Below are 26377 nucleotides of genomic sequence, written 5' to 3' on the forward strand. Positions count from 1 at the left end.
CGAGGCGTACCTTGTCGGCCTGTTCGAGGACACCAACCTGTGCGCCATCCACGCGAAGCGCGTCACCATCATGCCGAAAGACATCCAGCTGGCCCGTCGCATCCGTGGAGAGCGTGCCTAAGTCGTCGCTGTCCCTCGAGCGGCAGTCTCGCCCCAAACAAAAACGGTCCTTCTCAGGACCACCAGAAATGTTGAGCAAAAGAGTAATGTTGAAATCATCCTCCTTCCAATCATGTCGATTCATTTTGTTGGTTAGAAAAATGTTGCATGGAGTACTCGATGCGCGCGTGTTGTTGGCATCGGAGCCTAGAGAATAGCTTTGCTTGGTTGAGTGGTACGCGACGCCACACCACATATGAAATTCTATTTTCAGGTCAAGCCAGGAAGTCATGATTGCCATCAATGTTTACCACAATGCAGCAATTCTCCGATGTACGCTAATGTTTCAAAACTGATAGTTCATAATTGTTTGTACGAAAACGTTTTATCATAATTCTGCACTGCATTCATCACAAACATATATGCATTGAGTACATACAAACATGAATAATATTCATAAACACAAGTAATGTCTCAGGCAAGCAAAATGATGAGTAAATGAACGATACAAAATGCTGCTCTCCGTTGGAGAAACCCAGGTTAGAAAATCATCATCCTTTCTCGCTTTGGTAGGTTTACTTTTTGCTTAGATAGAGCGAGATAGACGATTTTGTTACCTGGGAACGCTAGGAAATGCCCCGTAAGTGGCTGTCTACCGCGATTCTATTGCGCAACTTGAATATTGTGCGACTGGAATTAGTTGGTAACATTTGATGATGGAGGGTTGGGTTGGGACAAATTCTTTTCGACAGATGCGTATTGTGGTCCTGAAAAGGACCGGTTGGTTGGATGGATAGATGGATGAGCTTCCCCCGTCCGTCGAGAATTACTTCGAGCTGGTGTACTTGGTGACTGCCTTGGTTCCTTCGGAGACGGCGTGCTTGGCCAGCTCACCGGGCAGCAGCAGGCGGACGGCGGTTTGGATTTCGCGGGACGTGATCGTCGAGCGCTTGTTGTAGTGCGCCAGGCGGGACGCTTCGGCAGCGATGCGCTCGAAGATGTCGTTCACGAAACTGTTCATGATGCTCATCGCCTTCGAGGAAATACCGGTGTCCGGGTGGACCTGCTTCAACACCTTGTAGATGTAGATAGCGTAGCTCTCCTTGCGGGTCTTCCTTTTCTTCTTCTTGTCCGACTTGGAGATGTTTTTCTGGGCCTTGCCAGATTTCTTCGCAGCCTTTCCACTGGTTTTCGGTGCCATTTCGCTAGCTTACGACGGGTACGATGCCAACTGTCGGAGAGTAGAAACGCGTTTGATACCGATCCAATCGCTTCATTCGGCTTTTATTTGGAACTGAGGTGACAGGCGCGCAACCAGAGAGGAGATTGCCGACGTTTTCTCTCCCGGTATATAAACGAGAAAAGGGCGCGTTTTCTGGCACAAACGAACAAGCTACGAAGCATCGCACATCGCCGCGTCGCGCTCTCAACGAACTCAACTGAAACCCAAGCCTTCATCATGTCTGGCCGTGGAAAGGGAGGAAAAGTGAAGGGAAAGGCAAAGTCCCGCTCGAACCGTGCTGGTCTGCAGTTCCCAGTTGGCCGTATCCATCGTCTGCTGCGCAAAGGCAACTATGCCGAGCGTGTCGGTGCCGGCGCACCAGTGTATCTGGCTGCCGTGATGGAGTACCTGGCCGCTGAAGTGTTGGAATTGGCAGGAAACGCTGCACGAGACAACAAGAAGACGCGCATCATCCCGCGTCATCTGCAGCTGGCCATCCGCAACGACGAGGAATTGAACAAGCTGCTGTCCGGTGTGACCATCGCCCAGGGTGGTGTGCTGCCCAACATTCAGGCCGTGCTGTTGCCGAAGAAGACCGAAAAGAAGGCCTAAGCTCACTAGCCAGCCACCAGCTGCTCCACCAAAAACCGTCCTTTTCAGGGCGACAAATCGTATTGCTAAAGAATATGTTGAACCATTCCTGTTCCCTCCCTAACCGTACCTTGGAAAATCCGCATGGAGAACGCTCAAGTATCCCACCCAGCCTGCCAGCCTGTCTCAGGTAACGCATACGCGATGAAGTAGAAGCTGACACACAGCCTCATTAACCTGATCCGCATCCGCCTGACCTTCAGTGCAGGGTAGCCAAAACATCCCATAAAAATTAAAATAGCAAACCTTGTACAGGTAGGAATTAACCCTCCCACACGGACAGGACTGAGGATATGAGGCTTTCTTAATTAAACAAATTCTACGCTGTTTCTCGACCCGACCGACTGCACATGTATTTCCATTCCATACAATCTTTTTGATAAAAGACTCGGCGAATAGGCGCCAAACCGGGTTCGGCAATCCTCTACACGTCAAGCAGCGGCCTGGTTGGGACATACAAGTTTAGTCCAAAGAGTAGTGTTGGGGAGTCGATCCGGTAGTCCTGCAACAAATAATTTCTTCTTCTTCCCAGGCATTACAAGCTCGAGCGGTCTTGGCCTGCCATTTCTGGCTTTCTGTGACTTGATTGTACCCGTAGTAAAGTAGTCAGCCCTATGTACGCCCCTAGGCGGTCTGGATGGGATTTACACCCCGGTCCTATTGTGTGTACCCGGAGCCAATTTCGCTGGTTCAGCGACTCGATGCCCAAATCGTATCTTGGGACTGTTTCAAAATTGCCCCAGTAGAAATGTAGTTTCATTTTTATCTTATGCTAGTTTTGTTTTCGTTCCATTCGCATTCCCATTCCATATTCCAGGGACCAGCCTTGCCCGTGAACAACACAACACACAGGGTTTGGTCTGATAATAGTACACAGTTTTGACATTGTATCGAAGGATCGAATAAAATTGCTTCACAAACTTCACCAACCACCACCCAGAAGAGTTGTGATTTTTTCACAACTACCCCCACGGGGGACTAAAAACGACGGTGGCGGTGGCAAAAGGAGTGCCAATGGGAGTGATCTGGTTGTTTGTACAACGCGTACGTCGGTGCCATCACTGGTGCGGGTACAATAATATTAAATGTGCATGTTCATAGGCGTCGACATAGTTTAAAAAAAAAACGATGACACTTATCGTCTGAAACCGTCGTCGTTGGTCTAAATAAACGCGTCCTCAAGGGGAAAATGCGCGCACGCATTAAACGTCGGGTAAAAGGTCGGGCGCGTCATTTTGTTTTTAAGTGGAGTTTCTGTTTTCCAGTCGTTTAAGCAATGTGTGGCGCTTGGGCAGCACCGATCGAACTAAGGAGCAGTAGAGCATCCTGATGGAGATTGCATACGCGATGCGCGCAAACACTTATACTGAAATGATTCTATCCTGTTAATAATATGTTGTTGTGAACGAGTCCACATGAGGCTTTCGAAATCTAGGATCGGCCGGACAATTGTACAGTACTGAGATTTCGCACTTAATCTGTGCGAAGCAGGCCTTGGTCACGAACTGCATTTGTGCGGGCAACAGAGGAATCAGCTATTTTATAAGATAGCATATCGCGAGACGCAATACGCAATACGGCCAGGCCGTTCTTTATGAATAAAAAAAAATAAAAAAAAAAAATATCGCGAGACGCATGAGCGTAGCGAAAGCTTCGCCAGAGAAATCACACAAAAAGAGAGCGTTTCTATCAACAGTTCGTAACGTTTCTCTCGATCCTTGTGTGTGCGACGGCAGGCTTTTCAATGCTGCTTTTTTATGACACTATACATATGTTTGATTTTCACTGATCACAATCGGGAAGGGACCTGCGCTTGTTGCTCGTCTCACTTCATGGACAGTTCCGTACTTTGCTACGAAATTTAGAAAAAAAACCCCTGTGGTACCGTGTCTCAGCGTCTGCACTAGATGGCGTCTCTCTTTGAGCATGCCTGAACACTGGTTCTGTTCGATATTCGAATCACCGCAAACGAACACCAATGATCACTTAAAATAATTCTCAATATTTTCAAACCAACCATCGATCAAAGTTGTAAAATGTAGGCATTTTAGGCAACGCTAACGGATTGTGGTCCTGAAAAGGACCGTTGAGATGAGCTGGCAACAGCTGTGTTCGCTGGCTGGCGGGGTCGTCGGGCTTAACCTCCGAAACCGTACAGAGTGCGACCTTGGCGCTTCAGCGCGTACACGACGTCCATCGCTGTGACGGTCTTGCGCTTGGCGTGTTCGGTGTAGGTGACTGCATCACGGATCACGTTCTCCAGGAATACCTTCAGCACGCCACGAGTTTCCTCGTAAATCAGGCCAGAGATACGCTTCACTCCTCCACGGCGGGCCAGACGACGGATAGCTGGCTTGGTGATTCCCTGGATGTTATCGCGCAGCACTTTGCGATGACGCTTGGCTCCTCCTTTGCCCAGACCTTTGCCTCCCTTTCCGCGTCCAGTCATTTTGATCCGTAAGGTTCAGTTTCACAATGCACAATAAATGCTCTCGGCGCGAGACCGCGCCATTATATACACTTTAGGCCACACCAACACATGCGTACCCTCTGTCGTACGCTCGCTGCGAGGAAGTGTGCATGTGTGCAGGCCGAGCGATCTTATAAAAGGGGCGTCGGAAGTCGTGAAACTCTATTTCAGAAGCCACTTCGCATCGAGAAAGACACGCTCACGTCCCGCTACCCTCAGCCAACAGTGTACAATGGCCCGTACGAAGCAAACTGCCCGTAAATCGACCGGAGGCAAGGCCCCGCGCAAGCAGCTGGCCACCAAGGCCGCTCGCAAGAGTGCTCCGGCCACCGGAGGAGTGAAGAAGCCGCATCGTTACCGTCCGGGAACCGTAGCCCTGCGTGAAATCCGTCGCTACCAGAAGTCGACCGAGCTGCTCATCCGCAAGCTGCCCTTCCAGCGTCTGGTTCGTGAAATTGCGCAAGACTTCAAGACCGACCTGCGTTTCCAGAGCTCGGCCGTGATGGCCCTGCAGGAAGCCAGCGAGGCGTACCTTGTCGGCCTGTTCGAGGACACCAACCTGTGCGCCATCCACGCGAAGCGCGTCACCATCATGCCGAAAGACATCCAGCTGGCCCGTCGCATCCGTGGAGAGCGTGCCTAAGTCGTCGCTGTCCCTCGAGCGGCAGTCTCGCCCCAAACAAAAACGGTCCTTCTCAGGACCACCAGAAATGTTGAGCAAAAGAGTAATGTTGAAATCATCCTCCTTCCAATCATGTCGATTCATTTTGTTGGTTAGAAAAATGTTGCATGGAGTACTCGATGCACGCGTGTTGTTGGCATGGGAGCCTAGAGAATAGCTTTGCTTGGTTGAGTGGTGCGCGACGCCACACCAACAAGGTACCCGTGTGAAGCGATCGCCATGGATATGAAATTCTATTTTCAGGTCAAGCCAGGTAGTCATGATTGCCATCAATGTTTACCACAATGCAGCAATACTCCGATGTACGCTAATGTTTCAAAACTGATAGTTCATAATTGTTTGTACGAAAACGTTTGATCATTATTCTGCACTGCCTTCATCACAAACATATATGCATTAAGTACATACAAACATGAATAATATTCATAAACACAAGTAATGTCTCAGGCAAGCAAAAGGATGAGTAAATGAACGATACAAAATGCTGCTCTCCGTTGGAGAAACCCAGGTTAGAAAATCATCATCCTTTCTCGCTTTGGTAGGTTTACTTTTTGCTTAGATAGAGCGAGATAGACGATTTTGTTACCTGGGAACGCTAGGAAATGCCCCGTAAGTGGCTGTCTACCGCGATTCTATTGCGCAACTTGAATATTGTGCGACTGGAATTAGTTGGTAACATTTGATGATGGAGGGTTGGGTTGGGACAAATTCTTTTCGACAGATGCGTATTGTGGTCCTGAAAAGGACCGGTTGGTTGGATGGATAGATGGATGAGCTTCCCCCGTCCGTCGAGAATTACTTCGAGCTGGTGTACTTGGTAACTGCCTTAGTTCCTTCGGAGACGGCGTGCTTGGCCAGCTCACCGGGCAGCAGCAGGCGGACGGCGGTTTGGATTTCGCGGGACGTGATCGTCGAGCGCTTGTTGTAGTGCGCCAGGCGGGACGCTTCGGCAGCGATGCGCTCGAAGATGTCGTTCACGAAACTGTTCATGATGCTCATCGCCTTCGAGGAAATACCGGTGTCCGGGTGGACCTGCTTCAACACCTTGTAGATGTAGATAGCGTAGCTCTCCTTGCGGGTCTTCCTTTTCTTCTTCTTGTCCGACTTGGAGATGTTTTTCTGGGCCTTGCCAGATTTCTTCGCAGCCTTTCCACTGGTTTTCGGTGCCATTTCGCTAGCTTACGACGGGTACGATGCCAACTGTCGGAGAGTAGAAACGCGTTTGATACCGATCCAGTTTTTTTTTTTTTAAAGTTAAAGAATTTATTGATGGATATCTTAGAATTAACATTATTAACATATTTTCGCGAGAATCAACTGAAATGTTTTTCAGCGCTCTTGTCGTTTTGTATGCCAAGAGGCAGTTCTTTTTGTTAAATTAAATAATGATGTTGTATGCACTTAGGCTAATTGTTAGTTTAAACTTACAAACTAAATAACAACTTATGAACTAAAACAAACTACTATCTTAAAACTAGCTAACTACCTTATTCTCTAAATATTAGGTTTTTCACCTGCTGGTGTGTGGAAACCGCTGCTGAAGTCTGCAACCGGTTGATGATGTTGTCTGCTATGACGTCGAATGGTGCTGTGTTCGCTGCATCGTAGAGCTCCTCAAGCCGTGTCCAGCTGGGAGCGTTCAGAATGAGACGGAGGATTCTATTGCAATTGGTTTGTATCTTCAGCAGGTTCGTCCTTGCACAGGTACGCCAGACAGGAATGCCGTACGTTGCTGTGGGCAGGACGATCTGTTTGTAGATGGCTATCTTGTTGGATGGGTGTAACTTGGAGCGTCTGTTGATGAGTGGGTATAGCTTCCCCAATAGGATGAGCAAGCGGATGGATGTTTGCTTGGTGTGGTGATGGAACAGCATACGGTTGTCGATGGTGATCCCGAGGTATCGCACCGTCGTCTTCCACGGCAACCGGATGCTGTCGATGGTGATGTGCTGGGTTTGGGGACTGATGAGCTGTTTTGACGGGCGATGGGGGATGATCATCGCCTGGGTCTTGGAGTGGTTGATTTTGATCTTCCAGCTGGAAGCATACTGTCCGATGATGGTCAGCGAACGTTGAGCGCCGCTTCTCAACTCTACCAACGTCCTACCCTTCGTCGCGATGGCCATGTCGTCTGCAAACAGGAACATGTCCGCACCGACGGGAAGGGTCGGCAGGTCCGCAGTGTACAGCAAATAGAGCAAAGGCCCCAATATGCTGCCCTGCGGAACACCGGCTGGTACTGTAGCAGCACCAGAGGCAGTTGAGGAGACGACGACCCGGAACGTCCGCTGTTGTAGATAGTTGTGCAGGATGTTCACCAGGTGAGCTGGAACCCCGAACCTGCATAACTTGTGGATGAGCCCGTTGTGCCACACGTTGTCGAACGCCTTCTCGATGTCCAGCAGGACGACAGCGGTGGATTTGGAAACTCGTTTGTTTCTTTGGATGGTGTTCTTGAGCCGAAGAAGCTGTAGTGTGGAGGAATGGCCGGACCGGAAACCGAACTGCTCCGCTGGGATGAGTTGCCGCTCGTCGACTGCATCGCGAAGCCTCCAGTAAACTAATCTCTCGAAGAGTTTACCGGGAGCACTCAGCAGACTGATGGGTCGATAGCTTGCAGGCAGCGTCGGATCCTTCCCTGGCTTTAGGATCGGGATCACCTTAGCGCACTTCCAGGACTGTGGGAAATAGAAAAGTTGAAAACAACGGTTATAGATATTTACCAGAAGTGATAGCGCCTTTGGTTGCAGTTTTTTCAAAAGAATGTTGAAGATGCCGTCGAAGCCGGGCGCCTTCATGTTCCTCATTCTCTTGACTGCAGCCTTCACTTCTGCTATGGTGGTTTGGTCTTCGGGTGGAAAGGGTGGGTCGTCCGCAACGAGTCGGTCAATCGTCGCAGCCACAGATGACTCATGTGGACTGGGCATCGACAGACCGATCTGGTGAGCACTGGCAAACTGGTGGGCAAGTGCATCGGACTTTTCTGCTGGTGTGTATGCCGTCTGGGTCGTGGCTATGATGAGTGGTGGTACTGGTCTGGGTTTGGTGCGAAGGACTTTTGCAGTTTTCCAGAAGCTGGGTGCATGGGGAGGTAGCCTTTGGACCATACGCTCGAAGCTGTTGTTGCGGATCGTCTGTACTCGCTCGCGGATGATATGCATAAGCTGCGTGGCCTGGCGTTTCAGCAACAAGTCCCCAGTCCGCTGATACCGTCGCCTCAGCATATTACGTCTGGTGATGAGTGATCGCGTGTGGTCATCGAGAACGAGAATCTCACCACGCACACTCCTCTCCGGGACGCACTCCGCTTCAGCTGCTTTGACGGCACCCTCGAACCGGGCGATTGCTGCGTCAACGTCGGGTATCGCGGGACCAACGTCAGTGTTGTCGATAAGCTGGTCCACGGTCCTCCCAAAGCGAGCCCAGTCGGTGTGGCAGTAGTCCTTTCGCAGTAGAGGTGGATGTCGGGTTGCATTCAGATTCAGTTCCGTTAAGACCGGGAAGTGATCTGAGTTCAGCTCATCGATGGTTTGGGGTTTGCTGCAGATGAAATTTGAAAGGAAAATATCTATTATTGAATGGATACCTCGGTTGGGGATGTGTGTTGGAGCATCGGGGAACTGCACGACGAAATTCCCACGCTGCAACAGGTCCGCCAGGGCGATTCCGTTTGTGTTGCTCCGTACGTTGCCCCACAACTGGTGCCTGGCGTTGAGATCACCCCCAATGAGTGAACGGGCCGGATTGCTGGTGATGATGTGTAGCTCTTGTCGGAACGTAGCTCTCCGCGACAGGGTGCACTGCCGCGGACAGTAGACTGCCGTAAGCTGCAGTGGACCGGTGTCGGTATAGAGCTGGACGCCTATTGCTTCTATGGTGGTGGTGTTGTAGTGCGGGAGTAGTGTGTGCCGGATTCCACGTCGGATCGCTATGGCAACACCGCCGCCTCGGGAGGTGGTGCGATCCAGACGATGGATGGTGTAGTTGCCTAAGAAGAAACTCATCTCAGGCTTGAGATATGTTTCCACTATTAGCGCTGCATCGATGTTGTGCCGGACGAGGAAGTCACCGAGTGGAATTTGCTTAGTCCGAACGGACTGAGCATTCCATGTGATGACTCGCAGCGCCCGGTCAGTGAAGGAGCATCAATAGTTCTCCGATAACGGCGATTTGTTCTCCCTTGTTGCGGCAAAGGCGGATCTTCGGGAGCATTCTGCTAAATATAGCGAATAGCTCTTCCGGGCTGAACAGGTCTTCCGATGAAGTTGTGGCTGGAGTTGTGGTTGGTGTTGTAGCTGGTGTGTCTGGAGCGTTCTTGATGTCCTGCAGTCGCTTCGCAAGGTTGTATCTCGGTGCTGTGGATTGCAAGGAAGAAGAAGAGGTTGGTTTAGGTTGTGGTACTGTTGGGTTAGGTTGTGGGATGCGCGCTGCCGCAGGTCGGACGCTTGGAGTGGTTGGTGCTGACACAATCTGCGCAAAGCTTTTGGCCTTGGGAGCAGTGTGCAACACCGGAGGAGGAATGGGGTGTGGGAGTGTGGTTTGGATGGTGGCTAACGGTGGAAGCGCGTGCCACACGTTAGCTTTGGCTGGTGGAGGAGCAGAGTTTCGACCGTTGGCGCGCTGACGAATCTCAATGTATTTGGCCCGCTTTGGACACGACGGATCATCGGCGCGATGAGCAGCACCACAGTTCGAGCACTTTACTGTGCCCGAACCCGATGGACACTGCTCCGAGAGATGCTCCGCCGCGCAGATGGCACACCGAGGTTTAATTTGGCAATGGCGAGTACCATGCCCAAAAGCCTGACATCGATGGCATTGCGTCGGGCCTTTCTTCCCTCCGCGGTACGGCTCCCATCGCACGATGACTTGCTGGATTGACCGTACTGCCTCCAGCTTTTTTAGCGAGCATGTTCCTCGCTTGAAATGAACCAGGTACAACCTGGTTTGAATGCCCTCTGCGCGGCGCTTGATCTCGAACGCCTCCAAAACGTCGAGCTGGTGGATTTCCTTCAGTTCACAAACGATCTCCGCGAGGTCCGTTTCCGGAAGCCCACGAAGCACCGCCTTGAAGGGACGCATGTTTTTAGCGTCATGCGAAAAATATTCCGCATTCCGCTGCTGCAGGTAGTTAAGGACCTCCTGCTGTTCAGCAGGAGATCGAACGGTGATTGACGTGCCTACGCCGGAGATACGGAACTCTGGTGTGATTCCACGAGCCTGCAGTTCCGGACGCAGGACAGCTACTGGGAGTGACTTCACCGTGATCGGAGGCATTTTTGCCGCCGATACGGGAGCCGGAGCCGATGTACGCCCTGCAGGAACAGCGGGCGTAGCTGGTGTTGTGGAAGGCTTCGTTGTCGGGACTGCCTTCCGTTGTCGCCGGTTTACGGTGACAAATTGTGCCAGGTTATCCTCCTGCACGCTGGTGGATGAACGTGACTCCGTACTGTCCACGCTCATCGTATCGTCAGATTCCTCCGAAGAGGAAGAAACCACGCTCCTCGAGCGCTTGGACTCGGCCGAATCGGAGCTCGATCCTACCGAGTCTGGCTTCCCACTCCTCCTTCTACCACGCTTCGGCATAGCCGAAGTCGAAGCCGAAGCAGGCTACGAGGCTACACTCACGAACAGGCACAAGCGCAGCACACGAACACACACACAGGTACGAATACGATACACGGAGAATCACAGCACAGGTACAGTAGCACAACACGGGCACACCAAGAAGCACAGTCAAGTAGCAGGGACTAATCGCAGGCAGCATAACCACACTGGTCGAAGTCCAGGCACGGTATGATTTTTTTTTTTTTTTTTTTTTTCGTTTATTTATAGAGGCTTTGGGTCTTTGAGACTTCATTCGCCTCTTTCCTGTCTATTGTTACATATGTGTGGTAAAAACTATGGCTTAACTATTGCTTAACTATTATTCTTTTAGTAATATGGAAACTATTATGCTATAAATTTATAGTTCTCGGTACAGGTTGCTGATGTGTAAAAATCGGATGAGGCGGTTCTGCTGTTGCTTGTCGGGAGACAGTATGATGGCTAGGTCGGTATCTAGTTGGCAGGAGGTTCGGTGTGTAGTGTATCCATGGCAATCGGTAAGGATGTGGCGGACGGTAATGTCGACGCCACAGAAGCTGCAAAGTGGAGGACTGGATCGTTCGAGCAGGTAGGAGTGGGTCAGGCGGGTGTGACCAATGCGAAGCCGGGAAAGGACTCGTTGGATGTGGCTGGAATCGGGATCGTCCCAGGGTGCGGTGTTGTGCTTGATGGAGCGGAGTTTTGTGGAGAGGTCTAGGTTGTGCCAGGTGGTGTTCCAGTGTTGAGCGACTATTGCGTTAGTGAAGCGGATGGCGTCACGGCGCGAAAGAGAGCTGTGCGGTTCGGCCGGACGGAGCCGACCTTGGTTGGCAAGACGGTCGGCTTTCTCGTTTCCGTCGATTCCGGAATGACCCGGAATCCAACAGAGGACTATGTCAGGAGATGGAAGGATGTCATCTAGGAGCTGAATGTGTGGGTCTTTTGAGGAACCGTGTTGAAGGGCTGCCAGAACACTAGCGCTGTCGGTGAAGATGACGTTCGGAATGTCGGTCCGAAGTCCTTCATCGGCGGCAAGACGGATGGCTATTGCTTCGGCTGAAAAGATAGAGGTGTGGTTAGGGAGCTTGATGGCACAATTTTCGAGGCTGGAATGGATCCCACAGCCGGCTGACTCCCGATTGACGGAGCCGTCTGTGTAGATGTGGTGATGGTGCTGGTATTTGGTCCGGATCAGGTGCGTAAAGGTGGTACTAGCGATGTGGCTGCTTTTTCCGGTTCCCCGGAGAGTTTGTTTCAGTTCCCAGTCTATGGCAGGAGTGCTATGGTACCAGGGACGTGTTCCCCGGTGGCTGGATTGGATGATCGGAGGAAGCTGGTGGTTGGTGAGTTGTTGCAGGTCGCAGTTAGCTCTGGTAATGAGGGCAGTTGCGTCGATTCCTTTCTCAAGGATCCGAGCTGCAGCTGCGACGAGTCTGTTGGTGATGATGTGCTGAAATGGAAGAAAACCGCTTTCGCAGAGGAGGGAAACAATCGGACTGGTGACAAAAGCACCAGTAGCGTAGCGGATGGCTGTATGGTAGACGGGTGCTACTCTCTTCTCGAAGGTTGCTCGCTCGCGGGAAACAATCTCGATGCCGTAGAGTAGTTTAGGTAGGAGCCAGGCGTTGATGATGCGATTCAGGGTTGAGCGGGAGGCCCGAGCTTTGCCGGTTCCAAGCATCCGGAACAAGTTCAGCCGGTTGTTTGCTTCCTTCTTGACCCTGTTGGAATGTGGAAGAAAAGAAAGCCTACTGTCGAAGGTTACGCCGAGTATGTCGGCTATCTTTGTGTTGGGTATTGGTGTCCTATTAAAAGATATTGGTCGTCGTTGACTGCAAGAGCAGTGTTTGCAGATATGGAGGATTTTGGACTTTGTGTGTGATATTTCGTAGCCAGTCCATCTCGACCACTGTCGAACCTTGTCAACCCCTGTTTGCAGGAGTTTACGAGATTCGCAAGCAGTATGAGATGAAGAGGCTAGGATAATATCGTCTGCATAGAGGAATGCTTGGATTTCTGTGGGAAGGGAGCAAAAAAGAGATTCCATACTGATGAGGAAAAGGGTTGGAGAGAGAATGGCCCCTTGTGGAACACCATTCTCTTGTGTGTAGGGGTTGGATAGTTCGGTTCCTATTTGTACTCTAAAAGTCCTGTCCGTAAGGAAGCTATCAATGAACTTGGTTAAAAGTCCACCAAAGCCCCAACGAGACAGTTGTGTAAGAATGGCATGACGCCAGGTTCGATCAAAGGCTTTGGATAGGTCTATGATTGCTAGGTCTATGTGGTGGTCTCTACTAGTGGCTTTATCTAATAGATCGTCCAGCTTGGCAAAGTACGTTTCCGTACCTCTACCCGGCTGGAACGCATGCTGGTTATTGCTAAAGAGATTACGGTCTTGTAGTTCCTGTGTTAATCTACGGTTTACCATCCTTTCCAACACCTTAGCAATACAGTTAAGGAGCGAGATTGGACGGTAACTATCTATTTCATTAATGGGTTTTTTGGGTTTAGGAATCGGAATTGTTAAACTGCCTTTCCAGTCCGCCGGGATATTCCCGGTGCACCAGATGCTATTGTAAATGTTAAGAAGTATTAGTTTCGCATACGGGGGCAGGTTTTTCAGCAAAGGATAACCTACGTTGTCAGGGCCGGAAGATTTGCCCTGACATTTTCTGAGGGACCAGTTTAGTTCAGCTATTGAGAAAGGTCTATTGTATCTATGGTTAGTGGCATCTACTTGGGGAAGTGGGATCTGTTCTGCAGTTTGTTTGTGACGACGGAATTGTGGAGAAAAGTTGTCTGTAGCTGAAACATTTGCAAAGTGTTTTGCAAATGCTTCAGGTACTTCCGCGGGAGGGATGGTGGTAGATGGATTGGTTGGAAGGTTAAGGGTAATGGGAGCATAAGAGCGTTGGTTGTGGCCCGAGAGCACACTCACCCGCCGCCAAAGCTCCTTACAGGTCAAGAGAGGGTTGACATCAGCTACGAACTGATTCCAACTACTCTCTTTCGCTGTCCGGATTGCTTCTTTGGCAAGGCGATTGGCTACCCGATACCGTTCGGCTAATATAGGTGTGAAAAAATTATCGGGAATATGGTTTGCGCGGCGAAATCGGCGTAGAGCAGCGCGACGGGCTTTGATAGCTCGCGCGACTGTCTCATTCCACCAGGGGACATTTCTTCGGGAGGAAGTATTGCCTTTTGTACGAGGAATACTAAGGGAAGCTGCTATTTTAATGGTTTCTACGAAGCGGGAAATGGAGGGGTTTTCGTCAAGTGGAAGATTGAATCGGATTTCTGTTTGATACCTTTCCCAGTCAGCCTCCTCATACTTCCAACGGGAGCGTATGAGGGATGGCTGAGAACGAAAGGAGCTATGGATTAAGAGTGGGAAATGGTCACTGTTGTGTGTGTCTGTGTCAACGGCTATGTGAAATTGAGGTGCCATGGAAGATGACACCGCACAGTAGTCTAAGATGGAGCTTTTCCCGTCGGAGGGAGAAACGCGGGTTGGGGTTTGGTTGTAGAGGATTTCTAAATCGACAGAAGGAAATATGCTGTCTAGGAGGTTGCCACGGGAGTTGGTAAGGGGACAACCCCAGGTGCTGTGTTGGGCATTAAGATCTCCGAGGAGGATCAATGGAAAAGAGAGCTGTGAGAGAAGGGTAGGAAGGTCATTTTGTATAGCAGACAACCTGAGGGAGGGAGATAGGTACATGCAGAGGACGGTTGCTTTAAGTGGAGATGTAATTTGTACGGCTACTGATGGGATTGAAGTGGTTAGTTTAATTGTTTTAGTCGGAATGTGTTTAAGCACACCCAAACACACATTTTGGTGTGGATGAGTAGGGTTAATATTAAAAAACCAGTTATATTTGTTGAAAGGAGTGGAAGAAAGAGAGGGTATAGCTTGTGTTTCTTGCAGGGTGATGATGCTGGGATTATGTTTGGTAATGAGGAGTTTTAATTCATCTAGATTATTTTTTATGCTTCTAATATTCCAGGATAATCCAAAAAGAGATTGTTGGTTAGAGGTATTCGATGGGTTTTGGGGATCACCGGTAATAGGATGGGCAGGGGATTCAGATCTGTGATGGGGTTTAGAAGCGATCAGGGAGAAAAAGAGTTACCTAGCTAGGTTTTTTCTTTTTCTTGCTACGGGTGGAAACGGAGGAAGGAGAAGGGATGGTGGAGGAGTTAGGGATTGCGGGAGAGGGAAGGTTGGGGATGGTGGTGGGGGTGGTTGGGGTTTCCTCTTCCGAGGAGGGAGAGCCCTTATTCCCGCGGGCTCGCTTGCGGGAGATGGATGAGGTGGTAGAGGCAGTGTCATCTGTGTCAGTTAGAGTAGTGTCGGTTTCTGATTCTAGTGAACTTTCGTTTTGTTGTTGTTTGATTGTTTTGTTCATGTGTTTTGTGAAGGATTTCATCATTTTAGACTGGTCGCGTATTTGTTTTCTTAGTTCTTCAATAGATGTGTGCAGTGTTTTGATTAGTTCGTCTTGTTCTTTGTTTTTGGCTTCGAGATTGGCAATAATAGCGTCTTTTTCGTCCGTGATTGTCTGTTGTGCGTAGGTTAGTCTTTGTTGGACAAGGGAAGGAACTACGGGCAAACTAACAAATTTACGGGCTTCGCCAAATGAACAGTTATTGTCTACCTTGTATTTGATGATAGCTTCTTCTTGTAGGTAGCGGGGACAGGAGCGGGAGAAGGCGTTATGTGGTCCTTTGCAGTTGATGCACACGGGGTCGACGGGGCAATCTCCGTGGGCAGGCGTACCGCAGTTGGCGCAGGCTTGAGCTACCTTGCAGCTCATCTTGGTGTGTCCGTAATGAGCGCAATTGTAGCACATCATGGGTTTCGGGTAGTAAGGTCGGGTAGAAACTTGCAGGGCACCGAGGCGGATGGTAGATGGTATCGAGGTGGTGTTTATGCGAAGCAGGAAAATGTTGGTGTTCACGATGTCTCCGTTCACCTTTCGCGTAAATCTACGTACAAAAATCACTTTCTGGTCCTTGAGTTCGTTCAAAATTTCATCGTCGTTGAGGTCTTTTAAATCGGGGGAATAGATCACGCATTGGACACTATTAAGGTTGGTATGGGGAGTCACTGTCACAGGGGTTCCGTCGATAAGTTTGGTAAGGGATTGGAGCGTTTGGAATTGTTTAGAGCTACGGGTTTTAATGAGGAGTTTTTTGCCGTTGTCGATCGGTTTTCCGGGCTCGGAAAGTTGACCAGCAAGGGAGGAAAGAGATTTGCCAATTACAAAAGGGTTTTTAGGGAGAGGGGATCCGTCGGTCGTTTGCAAAACTAAGAATTTCATGTCACCGTGTTCGTCTTTTCTGTCCATAAATAGGGGTAAGGACCTCTCATTTCGAGAGGGCCCACCGGGAGGGGGAAAATCCCTCTCGGGGAAAAGTGGGCCTGGCATTATGATGCCGGGCCCAGTGAAAAAGGATTTAAAATGTCCAGTCAGTCACAAAAAATAGAATAAACACTGCACAAAAAATTATCTCTACGTCACCACACACACTGAACACCAAGAGTCTTTTTCCTCACTTATTCGAATGTCTTTTCACTACGCCACTGCACTAAAGTTATGAAATTTATGGTGTCTCGTCTCACTCTTAATCTCTTAAAACGAGCACCACTGCACAGAAGTTACAGAATGTAGCACAAACGGGTACAGCAACACACGGAAAAACCACCGGTAAAATCCCCGGGTAAATACGCACGGGGAAGAATTCCGGGTATCCCAGGTAAACACTGCACTGCACACTGCACGGAAACACAGGGAAGCAGCACAGCTGTATGGAGGCGAAAATCCCACGGTAACAGGTCACAAACTAGAGCACACGTAAACACGTCCTTCCAGGATGACTGTCACAGTAAGAATGAGGCACGGTATGATGATACCGATCCAATCGCTTCATTCGGCTTTTATTTGGAACTGAGGTGACAGGCGCGCAACCAGAGAGGAGATTGCCGACGTTTTCTCTCCCGGTATATAAACGAGAAAAGGGCGCGTTTTCTGGCACAAACGAACAAGCTACGAAGCATCGCACATCGCCGCGTCGCGCTCTCAACGAACTCAACTGAAACCCAAGCCTTCATCATGTCTGGCCGTGGAAAGGGAGGAAAAGTGAAGGGAAAGGCAAAGTCCCGCTCGAACCGTGCTGGTCTGCAGTTCCCAGTTGGCCGTATCCATCGTCTGCTGCGCAAAGGCAACTATGCCGAGCGTGTCGGTGCCGGCGCACCAGTGTATCTGGCTGCCGTGATGGAGTACCTGGCCGCTGAAGTGTTGGAATTGGCAGGAAACGCTGCACGAGACAACAAGAAGACGCGCATCATCCCGCGTCATCTGCAGCTGGCCATCCGCAACGACGAGGAATTGAACAAGCTGCTGTCCGGTGTGACCATCGCCCAGGGTGGTGTGCTGCCCAACATTCAGGCCGTGCTGTTGCCGAAGAAGACCGAAAAGAAGGCCTAAGCTCACTAGCCAGCCACCAGCTGCTCCACCAAAAACCGTCCTTTTCAGGGCGACAAATCGTATTGCTAAAGAATATGTTGAACCATTCCTGTTCCCTCCCTAACCGTACCTTCGAAAATCCGCATGGAGAACGCTCAAGTATCCCACCCAGCCTGCCAGCCTGTCTCAGGTAACGCATGCGAGATGAAGTAGAAGCTGACACACAGCCTCATTAACCTGATCCGCATCCGCCTGACCTTCAGTGCAGGGTAGCCAAAACATCCCATAAAAATTAAAATAGCAAACCTTGTACAGGTAGGAATTAACCCTCCCACACGGACTCCCTGAGGATGAGGCTTTCTTAATCAAACAAATTCTACGCTGTTTCTCGACCCGACCGACTGCACATGTATTTCCATTCCATACAATCTTTTTGATAAAAGACTCGGCGAATAGGCGCCAAAACGGGTTCGGCAATCCTCTACACGTCAAGCAGCGGCCTGGTTGGGACATACAAGTTTAGTTCGGTAGTCCCGCAACAAATAATTTCTTCTTCTTCCCAGGCATTACAACCTCGAGCGGTCTTGGCTTGCCATTTCTGGCTTTCTGTGACTTGATTGTACCCGTAGCAAAGTAGTCAGAACGTTGTACGCCCCTAGGCGGTCTGGATGGGATCTAAACCCCGGTCCTATTGTGTGTACCCGGAGCCAATTTCGCTGGTTCAGCGACTCGATGCCCAAATCGTATCTTGAAATGTTTCAAATTTGCCCCAAAAGAAATGTAGTTTTATTTTTATCTTATGCTAGTTTTGTTTTCTTCCCATTCGCATTCCCATCCCGCATTCCAGGGATCAGCTTTGCCCGTGAACAACACAACACACATGGTTTGGTCTGATAAAAGTACACAGTTTTGCGATTGTGTCGAAGGATCGAATAAAATTGCTTCACAAACTTCACCAACCACCACCCAGAAGAGTTGTGATTTTTTCACAACTACCCCCACGGGGGACTAAAAACGACGGCGGCGGTGGCAAAAGGAGTGGCAATGGGAGTGATCTGGTTGTTTGTACAACGCGTACGTCGGTGCCATCACTGGTGCGGGTACAATAATATTAAATGTGCATGTTCATAGGCGTCGACATAGTTTAAAAAACGATGACACTTATCGTCTGAAACCGTCGTCGTTGGTCTAAATAAACGCGTCCTCGAGGCGAAAAGGCGCGCACGCATTAAACGTCGGGTAAAAGGTCGGGCGCGTCATTTTGTTTTTAAGTGGAGTTTCTGTTTTCCAGTCGTTTAAGCAATGTGTGGCGCTTGGGCAGCACCGATCGAACTAAGGAGCAGTAGAGCATCCTGATGGAGATTGCATACGCGATGCGCGCAAACACTTATACTGAAATGATTCTATCCTGTTAATAATATGTTGTTGTGAACGAGTCCACATGAGGCTTTCGAAATCTAGGATCGGCCGGACAATTGTACAGTACTGAGATTTCGCACTTAATCTGTGCGAAGCAGGCCTTGGTCACGAACTGCATTTGTGCGGGCAACAGAGGAATCAGCTATTTTATAAGATAGCATATCGCGAGACGCAATACGCAATACGGCCAGGCCGTTCTTTATGAATAAAAAAAAATAAAAAAAAAAAATATCGCGAGACGCATGAGCGTAGCGAAAGCTTCGCCAGAGAAATCACACAAAAAGAGAGCGTTTCTATCAACAGTTCGTAACGTTTCTCTCGATCCTTGTGTGTGCGACGGCAGGCTTTTCAATGCTGCTTTTTTATGACACTATACATATGTTTGATTTTCACTGATCACAATCGGGAAGGGACCTGCGCTTGTTGCTCGTCTCACTTCATGGACAGTTCCGTACTTTGCTACGAAATTTAGAAAAAAAACCCCTGTGGTACCGTGTCTCAGCGTCTGCACTAGATGGCGTCTCTCTTTGAGCATGCCTGAACACTGGTTCTGTTCGATATTCGAATCACCGCAAACGAACACCAATGATCACTTAAAATAATTCTCAATATTTTCAAACCAACCATCGATCAAAGTTGTAAAATGTAGGCATTTTAGGCAACGCTAACGGATTGTGGTCCTGAAAAGGACCGTTGAGATGAGCTGGCAACAGCTGTGTTCGCTGGCTGGCGGGGTCGTCGGGCTTAACCTCCGAAACCGTACAGAGTGCGACCTTGGCGCTTCAGCGCGTACACGACGTCCATCGCTGTGACGGTCTTGCGCTTGGCGTGTTCGGTGTAGGTGACTGCATCACGGATCACGTTCTCCAGGAATACCTTCAGCACGCCACGAGTTTCCTCGTAAATCAGGCCAGAGATACGCTTCACTCCTCCACGGCGGGCCAGACGACGGATAGCTGGCTTGGTGATTCCCTGGATGTTATCGCGCAGCACTTTGCGATGACGCTTGGCTCCTCCTTTGCCCAGACCTTTGCCTCCCTTTCCGCGTCCAGTCATTTTGATCCGTAAGGTTCAGTTTCACAATGCACAATAAATGCTCTCGGCGCGAGACCGCGCCATTATATACACTTTAGGCCACACCAACACATGCGTACCCTCTGTCGTACGCTCGCTGCGAGGAAGTGTGCATGTGTGCAGGCCGAGCGATCTTATAAAAGGGGCGTCGGAAGTCGTGAAACTCTATTTCAGAAGCCACTTCGCATCGAGAAAGACACGCTCACGTCCCGCTACCCTCAGCCAACAGTGTACAATGGCCCGTACGAAGCAAACTGCCCGTAAATCGACCGGAGGCAAGGCCCCGCGCAAGCAGCTGGCCACCAAGGCCGCTCGCAAGAGTGCTCCGGCCACCGGAGGAGTGAAGAAGCCGCATCGTTACCGTCCGGGAACCGTAGCCCTGCGTGAAATCCGTCGCTACCAGAAGTCGACCGAGCTGCTCATCCGCAAGCTGCCCTTCCAGCGTCTGGTTCGTGAAATTGCGCAAGACTTCAAGACCGACCTGCGTTTCCAGAGCTCGGCCGTGATGGCCCTGCAGGAAGCCAGCGAGGCGTACCTTGTCGGCCTGTTCGAGGACACCAACCTGTGCGCCATCCACGCGAAGCGCGTCACCATCATGCCGAAAGACATCCAGCTGGCCCGTCGCATCCGTGGAGAGCGTGCCTAAGTCGTCGCTGTCCCTCGAGCGGCAGTCTCGCCCCAAACAAAAACGGTCCTTCTCAGGACCACCAGAAATGTTGAGCAAAAGAGTAATGTTGAAATCATCCTCCTTCCAATCATGTCGATTCATTTTGTTGGTTAGAAAAATGTTGCATGGAGTACTCGATGCACGCGTGTTGTTGGCATGGGAGCCTAGAGAATAGCTTTGCTTGGTTGAGTGGTGCGCGACGCCACACCAACAAGGTACCCGTGTGAAGCGATCGCCATGGATATGAAATTCTATTTTCAGGTCAAGCCAGGTAGTCATGATTGCCATCAATGTTTACCACAATGCAGCAATACTCCGATGTACGCTAATGTTTCAAAACTGATAGTTCATAATTGTTTGTACGAAAACGTTTGATCATTATTCTGCACTGCCTTCATCACAAACATATATGCATTAAGTACATACAAACATGAATAATATTCATAAACACAAGTAATGTCTCAGGCAAGCAAAAGGATGAGTAAATGAACGATACAAAATGCTGCTCTCCGTTGGAGAAACCCAGGTTAGAAAATCATCATCCTTTCTCGCTTTGGTAGGTTTACTTTTTGCTTAGATAGAGCGAGATAGACGATTTTGTTACCTGGGAACGCTAGGAAATGCCCCGTAAGTGGCTGTCTACCGCGATTCTATTGCGCAACTTGAATATTGTGCGACTGGAATTAGTTGGTAACATTTGATGATGGAGGGTTGGGTTGGGACAAATTCTTTTCGACAGATGCGTATTGTGGTCCTGAAAAGGACCGGTTGGTTGGATGGATAGATGGATGAGCTTCCCCCGTCCGTCGAGAATTACTTCGAGCTGGTGTACTTGGTAACTGCCTTAGTTCCTTCGGAGACGGCGTGCTTGGCCAGCTCACCGGGCAGCAGCAGGCGGACGGCGGTTTGGATTTCGCGGGACGTGATCGTCGAGCGCTTGTTGTAGTGCGCCAGGCGGGACGCTTCGGCAGCGATGCGCTCGAAGATGTCGTTCACGAAACTGTTCATGATGCTCATCGCCTTCGAGGAAATACCGGTGTCCGGGTGGACCTGCTTCAACACCTTGTAGATGTAGATAGCGTAGCTCTCCTTGCGGGTCTTCCTTTTCTTCTTCTTGTCCGACTTGGAGATGTTTTTCTGGGCCTTGCCAGATTTCTTCGCAGCCTTTCCACTGGTTTTCGGTGCCATTTCGCTAGCTTACGACGGGTACGATGCCAACTGTCGGAGAGTAGAAACGCGTTTGATACCGATCCAGTTTTTTTTTTTTTAAAGTTAAAGAATTTATTGATGGATATCTTAGAATTAACATTATTAACATATTTTCGCGAGAATCAACTGAAATGTTTTTCAGCGCTCTTGTCGTTTTGTATGCCAAGAGGCAGTTCTTTTTGTTAAATTAAATAATGATGTTGTATGCACTTAGGCTAATTGTTAGTTTAAACTTACAAACTAAATAACAACTTATGAACTAAAACAAACTACTATCTTAAAACTAGCTAACTACCTTATTCTCTAAATATTAGGTTTTTCACCTGCTGGTGTGTGGAAACCGCTGCTGAAGTCTGCAACCGGTTGATGATGTTGTCTGCTATGACGTCGAATGGTGCTGTGTTCGCTGCATCGTAGAGCTCCTCAAGCCGTGTCCAGCTGGGAGCGTTCAGAATGAGACGGAGGATTCTATTGCAATTGGTTTGTATCTTCAGCAGGTTCGTCCTTGCACAGGTACGCCAGACAGGAATGCCGTACGTTGCTGTGGGCAGGACGATCTGTTTGTAGATGGCTATCTTGTTGGATGGGTGTAACTTGGAGCGTCTGTTGATGAGTGGGTATAGCTTCCCCAATAGGATGAGCAAGCGGATGGATGTTTGCTTGGTGTGGTGATGGAACAGCATACGGTTGTCGATGGTGATCCCGAGGTATCGCACCGTCGTCTTCCACGGCAACCGGATGCTGTCGATGGTGATGTGCTGGGTTTGGGGACTGATGAGCTGTTTTGACGGGCGATGGGGGATGATCATCGCCTGGGTCTTGGAGTGGTTGATTTTGATCTTCCAGCTGGAAGCATACTGTCCGATGATGGTCAGCGAACGTTGAGCGCCGCTTCTCAACTCTACCAACGTCCTACCCTTCGTCGCGATGGCCATGTCGTCTGCAAACAGGAACATGTCCGCACCGACGGGAAGGGTCGGCAGGTCCGCAGTGTACAGCAAATAGAGCAAAGGCCCCAATATGCTGCCCTGCGGAACACCGGCTGGTACTGTAGCAGCACCAGAGGCAGTTGAGGAGACGACGACCCGGAACGTCCGCTGTTGTAGATAGTTGTGCAGGATGTTCACCAGGTGAGCTGGAACCCCGAACCTGCATAACTTGTGGATGAGCCCGTTGTGCCACACGTTGTCGAACGCCTTCTCGATGTCCAGCAGGACGACAGCGGTGGATTTGGAAACTCGTTTGTTTCTTTGGATGGTGTTCTTGAGCCGAAGAAGCTGTAGTGTGGAGGAATGGCCGGACCGGAAACCGAACTGCTCCGCTGGGATGAGTTGCCGCTCGTCGACTGCATCGCGAAGCCTCCAGTAAACTAATCTCTCGAAGAGTTTACCGGGAGCACTCAGCAGACTGATGGGTCGATAGCTTGCAGGCAGCGTCGGATCCTTCCCTGGCTTTAGGATCGGGATCACCTTAGCGCACTTCCAGGACTGTGGGAAATAGAAAAGTTGAAAACAACGGTTATAGATATTTACCAGAAGTGATAGCGCCTTTGGTTGCAGTTTTTTCAAAAGAATGTTGAAGATGCCGTCGAAGCCGGGCGCCTTCATGTTCCTCATTCTCTTGACTGCAGCCTTCACTTCTGCTATGGTGGTTTGGTCTTCGGGTGGAAAGGGTGGGTCGTCCGCAACGAGTCGGTCAATCGTCGCAGCCACAGATGACTCATGTGGACTGGGCATCGACAGACCGATCTGGTGAGCACTGGCAAACTGGTGGGCAAGTGCATCGGACTTTTCTGCTGGTGTGTATGCCGTCTGGGTCGTGGCTATGATGAGTGGTGGTACTGGTCTGGGTTTGGTGCGAAGGACTTTTGCAGTTTTCCAGAAGCTGGGTGCATGGGGAGGTAGCCTTTGGACCATACGCTCGAAGCTGTTGTTGCGGATCGTCTGTACTCGCTCGCGGATGATATGCATAAGCTGCGTGGCCTGGCGTTTCAGCAACAAGTCCCCAGTCCGCTGATACCGTCGCCTCAGCATATTACGTCTGGTGATGAGTGATCGCGTGTGGTCATCGAGAACGAGAATCTCACCACGCACACTCCTCTCCGGGACGCACTCCGCTTCAGCTGCTTTGACGGCACCCTCGAACCGGGCGATTGCTGCGTCAACGTCGGGTATCGCGGGACCAACGTCAGTGTTGTCGATAAGCTGGTCCACGGTCCTCCCAAAGCGAGCCCAGTCGGTGTGGCAGTAGTCCTTTCGCAGTAGAGGTGGATGTCGGGTTGCATTCAGATTCAGTTCCGTTAAGACCGGGAAGTGATCTGAGTTCAGCTCATCGATGGTTTGGGGTTTGCTGCAGATGAAATTTGAAAGGAAAATATCTATTATTGAATGGATACCTCGGTTGGGGATGTGTGTTGGAGCATCGGGGAACTGCACGACGAAATTCCCACGCTGCAACAGGTCCGCCAGGGCGATTCCGTTTGTGTTGCTCCGTACGTTGCCCCACAACTGGTGCCTGGCGTTGAGATCACCCCCAATGAGTGAACGGGCCGGATTGCTGGTGATGATGTGTAGCTCTTGTCGGAACGTAGCTCTCCGCGACAGGGTGCACTGCCGCGGACAGTAGACTGCCGTAAGCTGCAGTGGACCGGTGTCGGTATAGAGCTGGACGCCTATTGCTTCTATGGTGGTGGTGTTGTAGTGCGGGAGTAGTGTGTGCCGGATTCCACGTCGGATCGCTATGGCAACACCGCCGCCTCGGGAGGTGGTGCGATCCAGACGATGGATGGTGTAGTTGCCTAAGAAGAAACTCATCTCAGGCTTGAGATATGTTTCCACTATTAGCGCTGCATCGATGTTGTGCCGGACGAGGAAGTCACCGAGTGGAATTTGCTTAGTCCGAACGGACTGAGCATTCCATGTGATGACTCGCAGCGCCCGGTCAGTGAAGGAGCATCAATAGTTCTCCGATAACGGCGATTTGTTCTCCCTTGTTGCGGCAAAGGCGGATCTTCGGGAGCATTCTGCTAAATATAGCGAATAGCTCTTCCGGGCTGAACAGGTCTTCCGATGAAGTTGTGGCTGGAGTTGTGGTTGGTGTTGTAGCTGGTGTGTCTGGAGCGTTCTTGATGTCCTGCAGTCGCTTCGCAAGGTTGTATCTCGGTGCTGTGGATTGCAAGGAAGAAGAAGAGGTTGGTTTAGGTTGTGGTACTGTTGGGTTAGGTTGTGGGATGCGCGCTGCCGCAGGTCGGACGCTTGGAGTGGTTGGTGCTGACACAATCTGCGCAAAGCTTTTGGCCTTGGGAGCAGTGTGCAACACCGGAGGAGGAATGGGGTGTGGGAGTGTGGTTTGGATGGTGGCTAACGGTGGAAGCGCGTGCCACACGTTAGCTTTGGCTGGTGGAGGAGCAGAGTTTCGACCGTTGGCGCGCTGACGAATCTCAATGTATTTGGCCCGCTTTGGACACGACGGATCATCGGCGCGATGAGCAGCACCACAGTTCGAGCACTTTACTGTGCCCGAACCCGATGGACACTGCTCCGAGAGATGCTCCGCCGCGCAGATGGCACACCGAGGTTTAATTTGGCAATGGCGAGTACCATGCCCAAAAGCCTGACATCGATGGCATTGCGTCGGGCCTTTCTTCCCTCCGCGGTACGGCTCCCATCGCACGATGACTTGCTGGATTGACCGTACTGCCTCCAGCTTTTTTAGCGAGCATGTTCCTCGCTTGAAATGAACCAGGTACAACCTGGTTTGAATGCCCTCTGCGCGGCGCTTGATCTCGAACGCCTCCAAAACGTCGAGCTGGTGGATTTCCTTCAGTTCACAAACGATCTCCGCGAGGTCCGTTTCCGGAAGCCCACGAAGCACCGCCTTGAAGGGACGCATGTTTTTAGCGTCATGCGAAAAATATTCCGCATTCCGCTGCTGCAGGTAGTTAAGGACCTCCTGCTGTTCAGCAGGAGATCGAACGGTGATTGACGTGCCTACGCCGGAGATACGGAACTCTGGTGTGATTCCACGAGCCTGCAGTTCCGGACGCAGGACAGCTACTGGGAGTGACTTCACCGTGATCGGAGGCATTTTTGCCGCCGATACGGGAGCCGGAGCCGATGTACGCCCTGCAGGAACAGCGGGCGTAGCTGGTGTTGTGGAAGGCTTCGTTGTCGGGACTGCCTTCCGTTGTCGCCGGTTTACGGTGACAAATTGTGCCAGGTTATCCTCCTGCACGCTGGTGGATGAACGTGACTCCGTACTGTCCACGCTCATCGTATCGTCAGATTCCTCCGAAGAGGAAGAAACCACGCTCCTCGAGCGCTTGGACTCGGCCGAATCGGAGCTCGATCCTACCGAGTCTGGCTTCCCACTCCTCCTTCTACCACGCTTCGGCATAGCCGAAGTCGAAGCCGAAGCAGGCTACGAGGCTACACTCACGAACAGGCACAAGCGCAGCACACGAACACACACACAGGTACGAATACGATACACGGAGAATCACAGCACAGGTACAGTAGCACAACACGGGCACACCAAGAAGCACAGTCAAGTAGCAGGGACTAATCGCAGGCAGCATAACCACACTGGTCGAAGTCCAGGCACGGTATGATTTTTTTTTTTTTTTTTTTTTTCGTTTATTTATAGAGGCTTTGGGTCTTTGAGACTTCATTCGCCTCTTTCCTGTCTATTGTTACATATGTGTGGTAAAAACTATGGCTTAACTATTGCTTAACTATTATTCTTTTAGTAATATGGAAACTATTATGCTATAAATTTATAGTTCTCGGTACAGGTTGCTGATGTGTAAAAATCGGATGAGGCGGTTCTGCTG

The 26377-nt window shown here is 50.3% G+C and overlaps 2 protein-coding genes across 2 annotated transcripts; both read right to left on the reverse strand.

Moving 5' to 3' along the window:
- Nucleotides 1-8777: 8777 nt before the first annotated feature.
- LOC118516510 lies at nucleotides 8778-10746 on the reverse strand. Its single transcript, XM_036062441.1, has 2 exons — nucleotides 10305-10746; nucleotides 8778-9479 (listed from the first exon to the last, which is right to left on the reverse strand). Exons 1-2 carry the CDS (start codon nucleotides 10708-10710, stop codon nucleotides 9256-9258), a joined length of 630 nt encoding a protein of 209 aa, XP_035918334.1. The 5' UTR covers nucleotides 10711-10746; the 3' UTR covers nucleotides 8778-9255.
- A 13262-nt stretch (nucleotides 10747-24008) lies between these two features.
- On the reverse strand, nucleotides 24009-25977 carry LOC118516509. The gene is made up of 2 exons (XM_036062440.1): nucleotides 25536-25977; nucleotides 24009-24710 (listed from the first exon to the last, which is right to left on the reverse strand). Exons 1-2 carry the CDS (start codon nucleotides 25939-25941, stop codon nucleotides 24487-24489), a joined length of 630 nt encoding a protein of 209 aa, XP_035918333.1. The 5' UTR covers nucleotides 25942-25977; the 3' UTR covers nucleotides 24009-24486.
- Between the last annotated feature and the right edge of the window lie 400 nt (nucleotides 25978-26377).

This window comes from Anopheles stephensi, unplaced genomic scaffold, assembly GCF_013141755.1.
Source record: "Anopheles stephensi strain Indian unplaced genomic scaffold, UCI_ANSTEP_V1.0 ucontig309, whole genome shotgun sequence".
Classification (NCBI taxonomy): domain Eukaryota; kingdom Metazoa; phylum Arthropoda; class Insecta; order Diptera; family Culicidae; genus Anopheles; species Anopheles stephensi.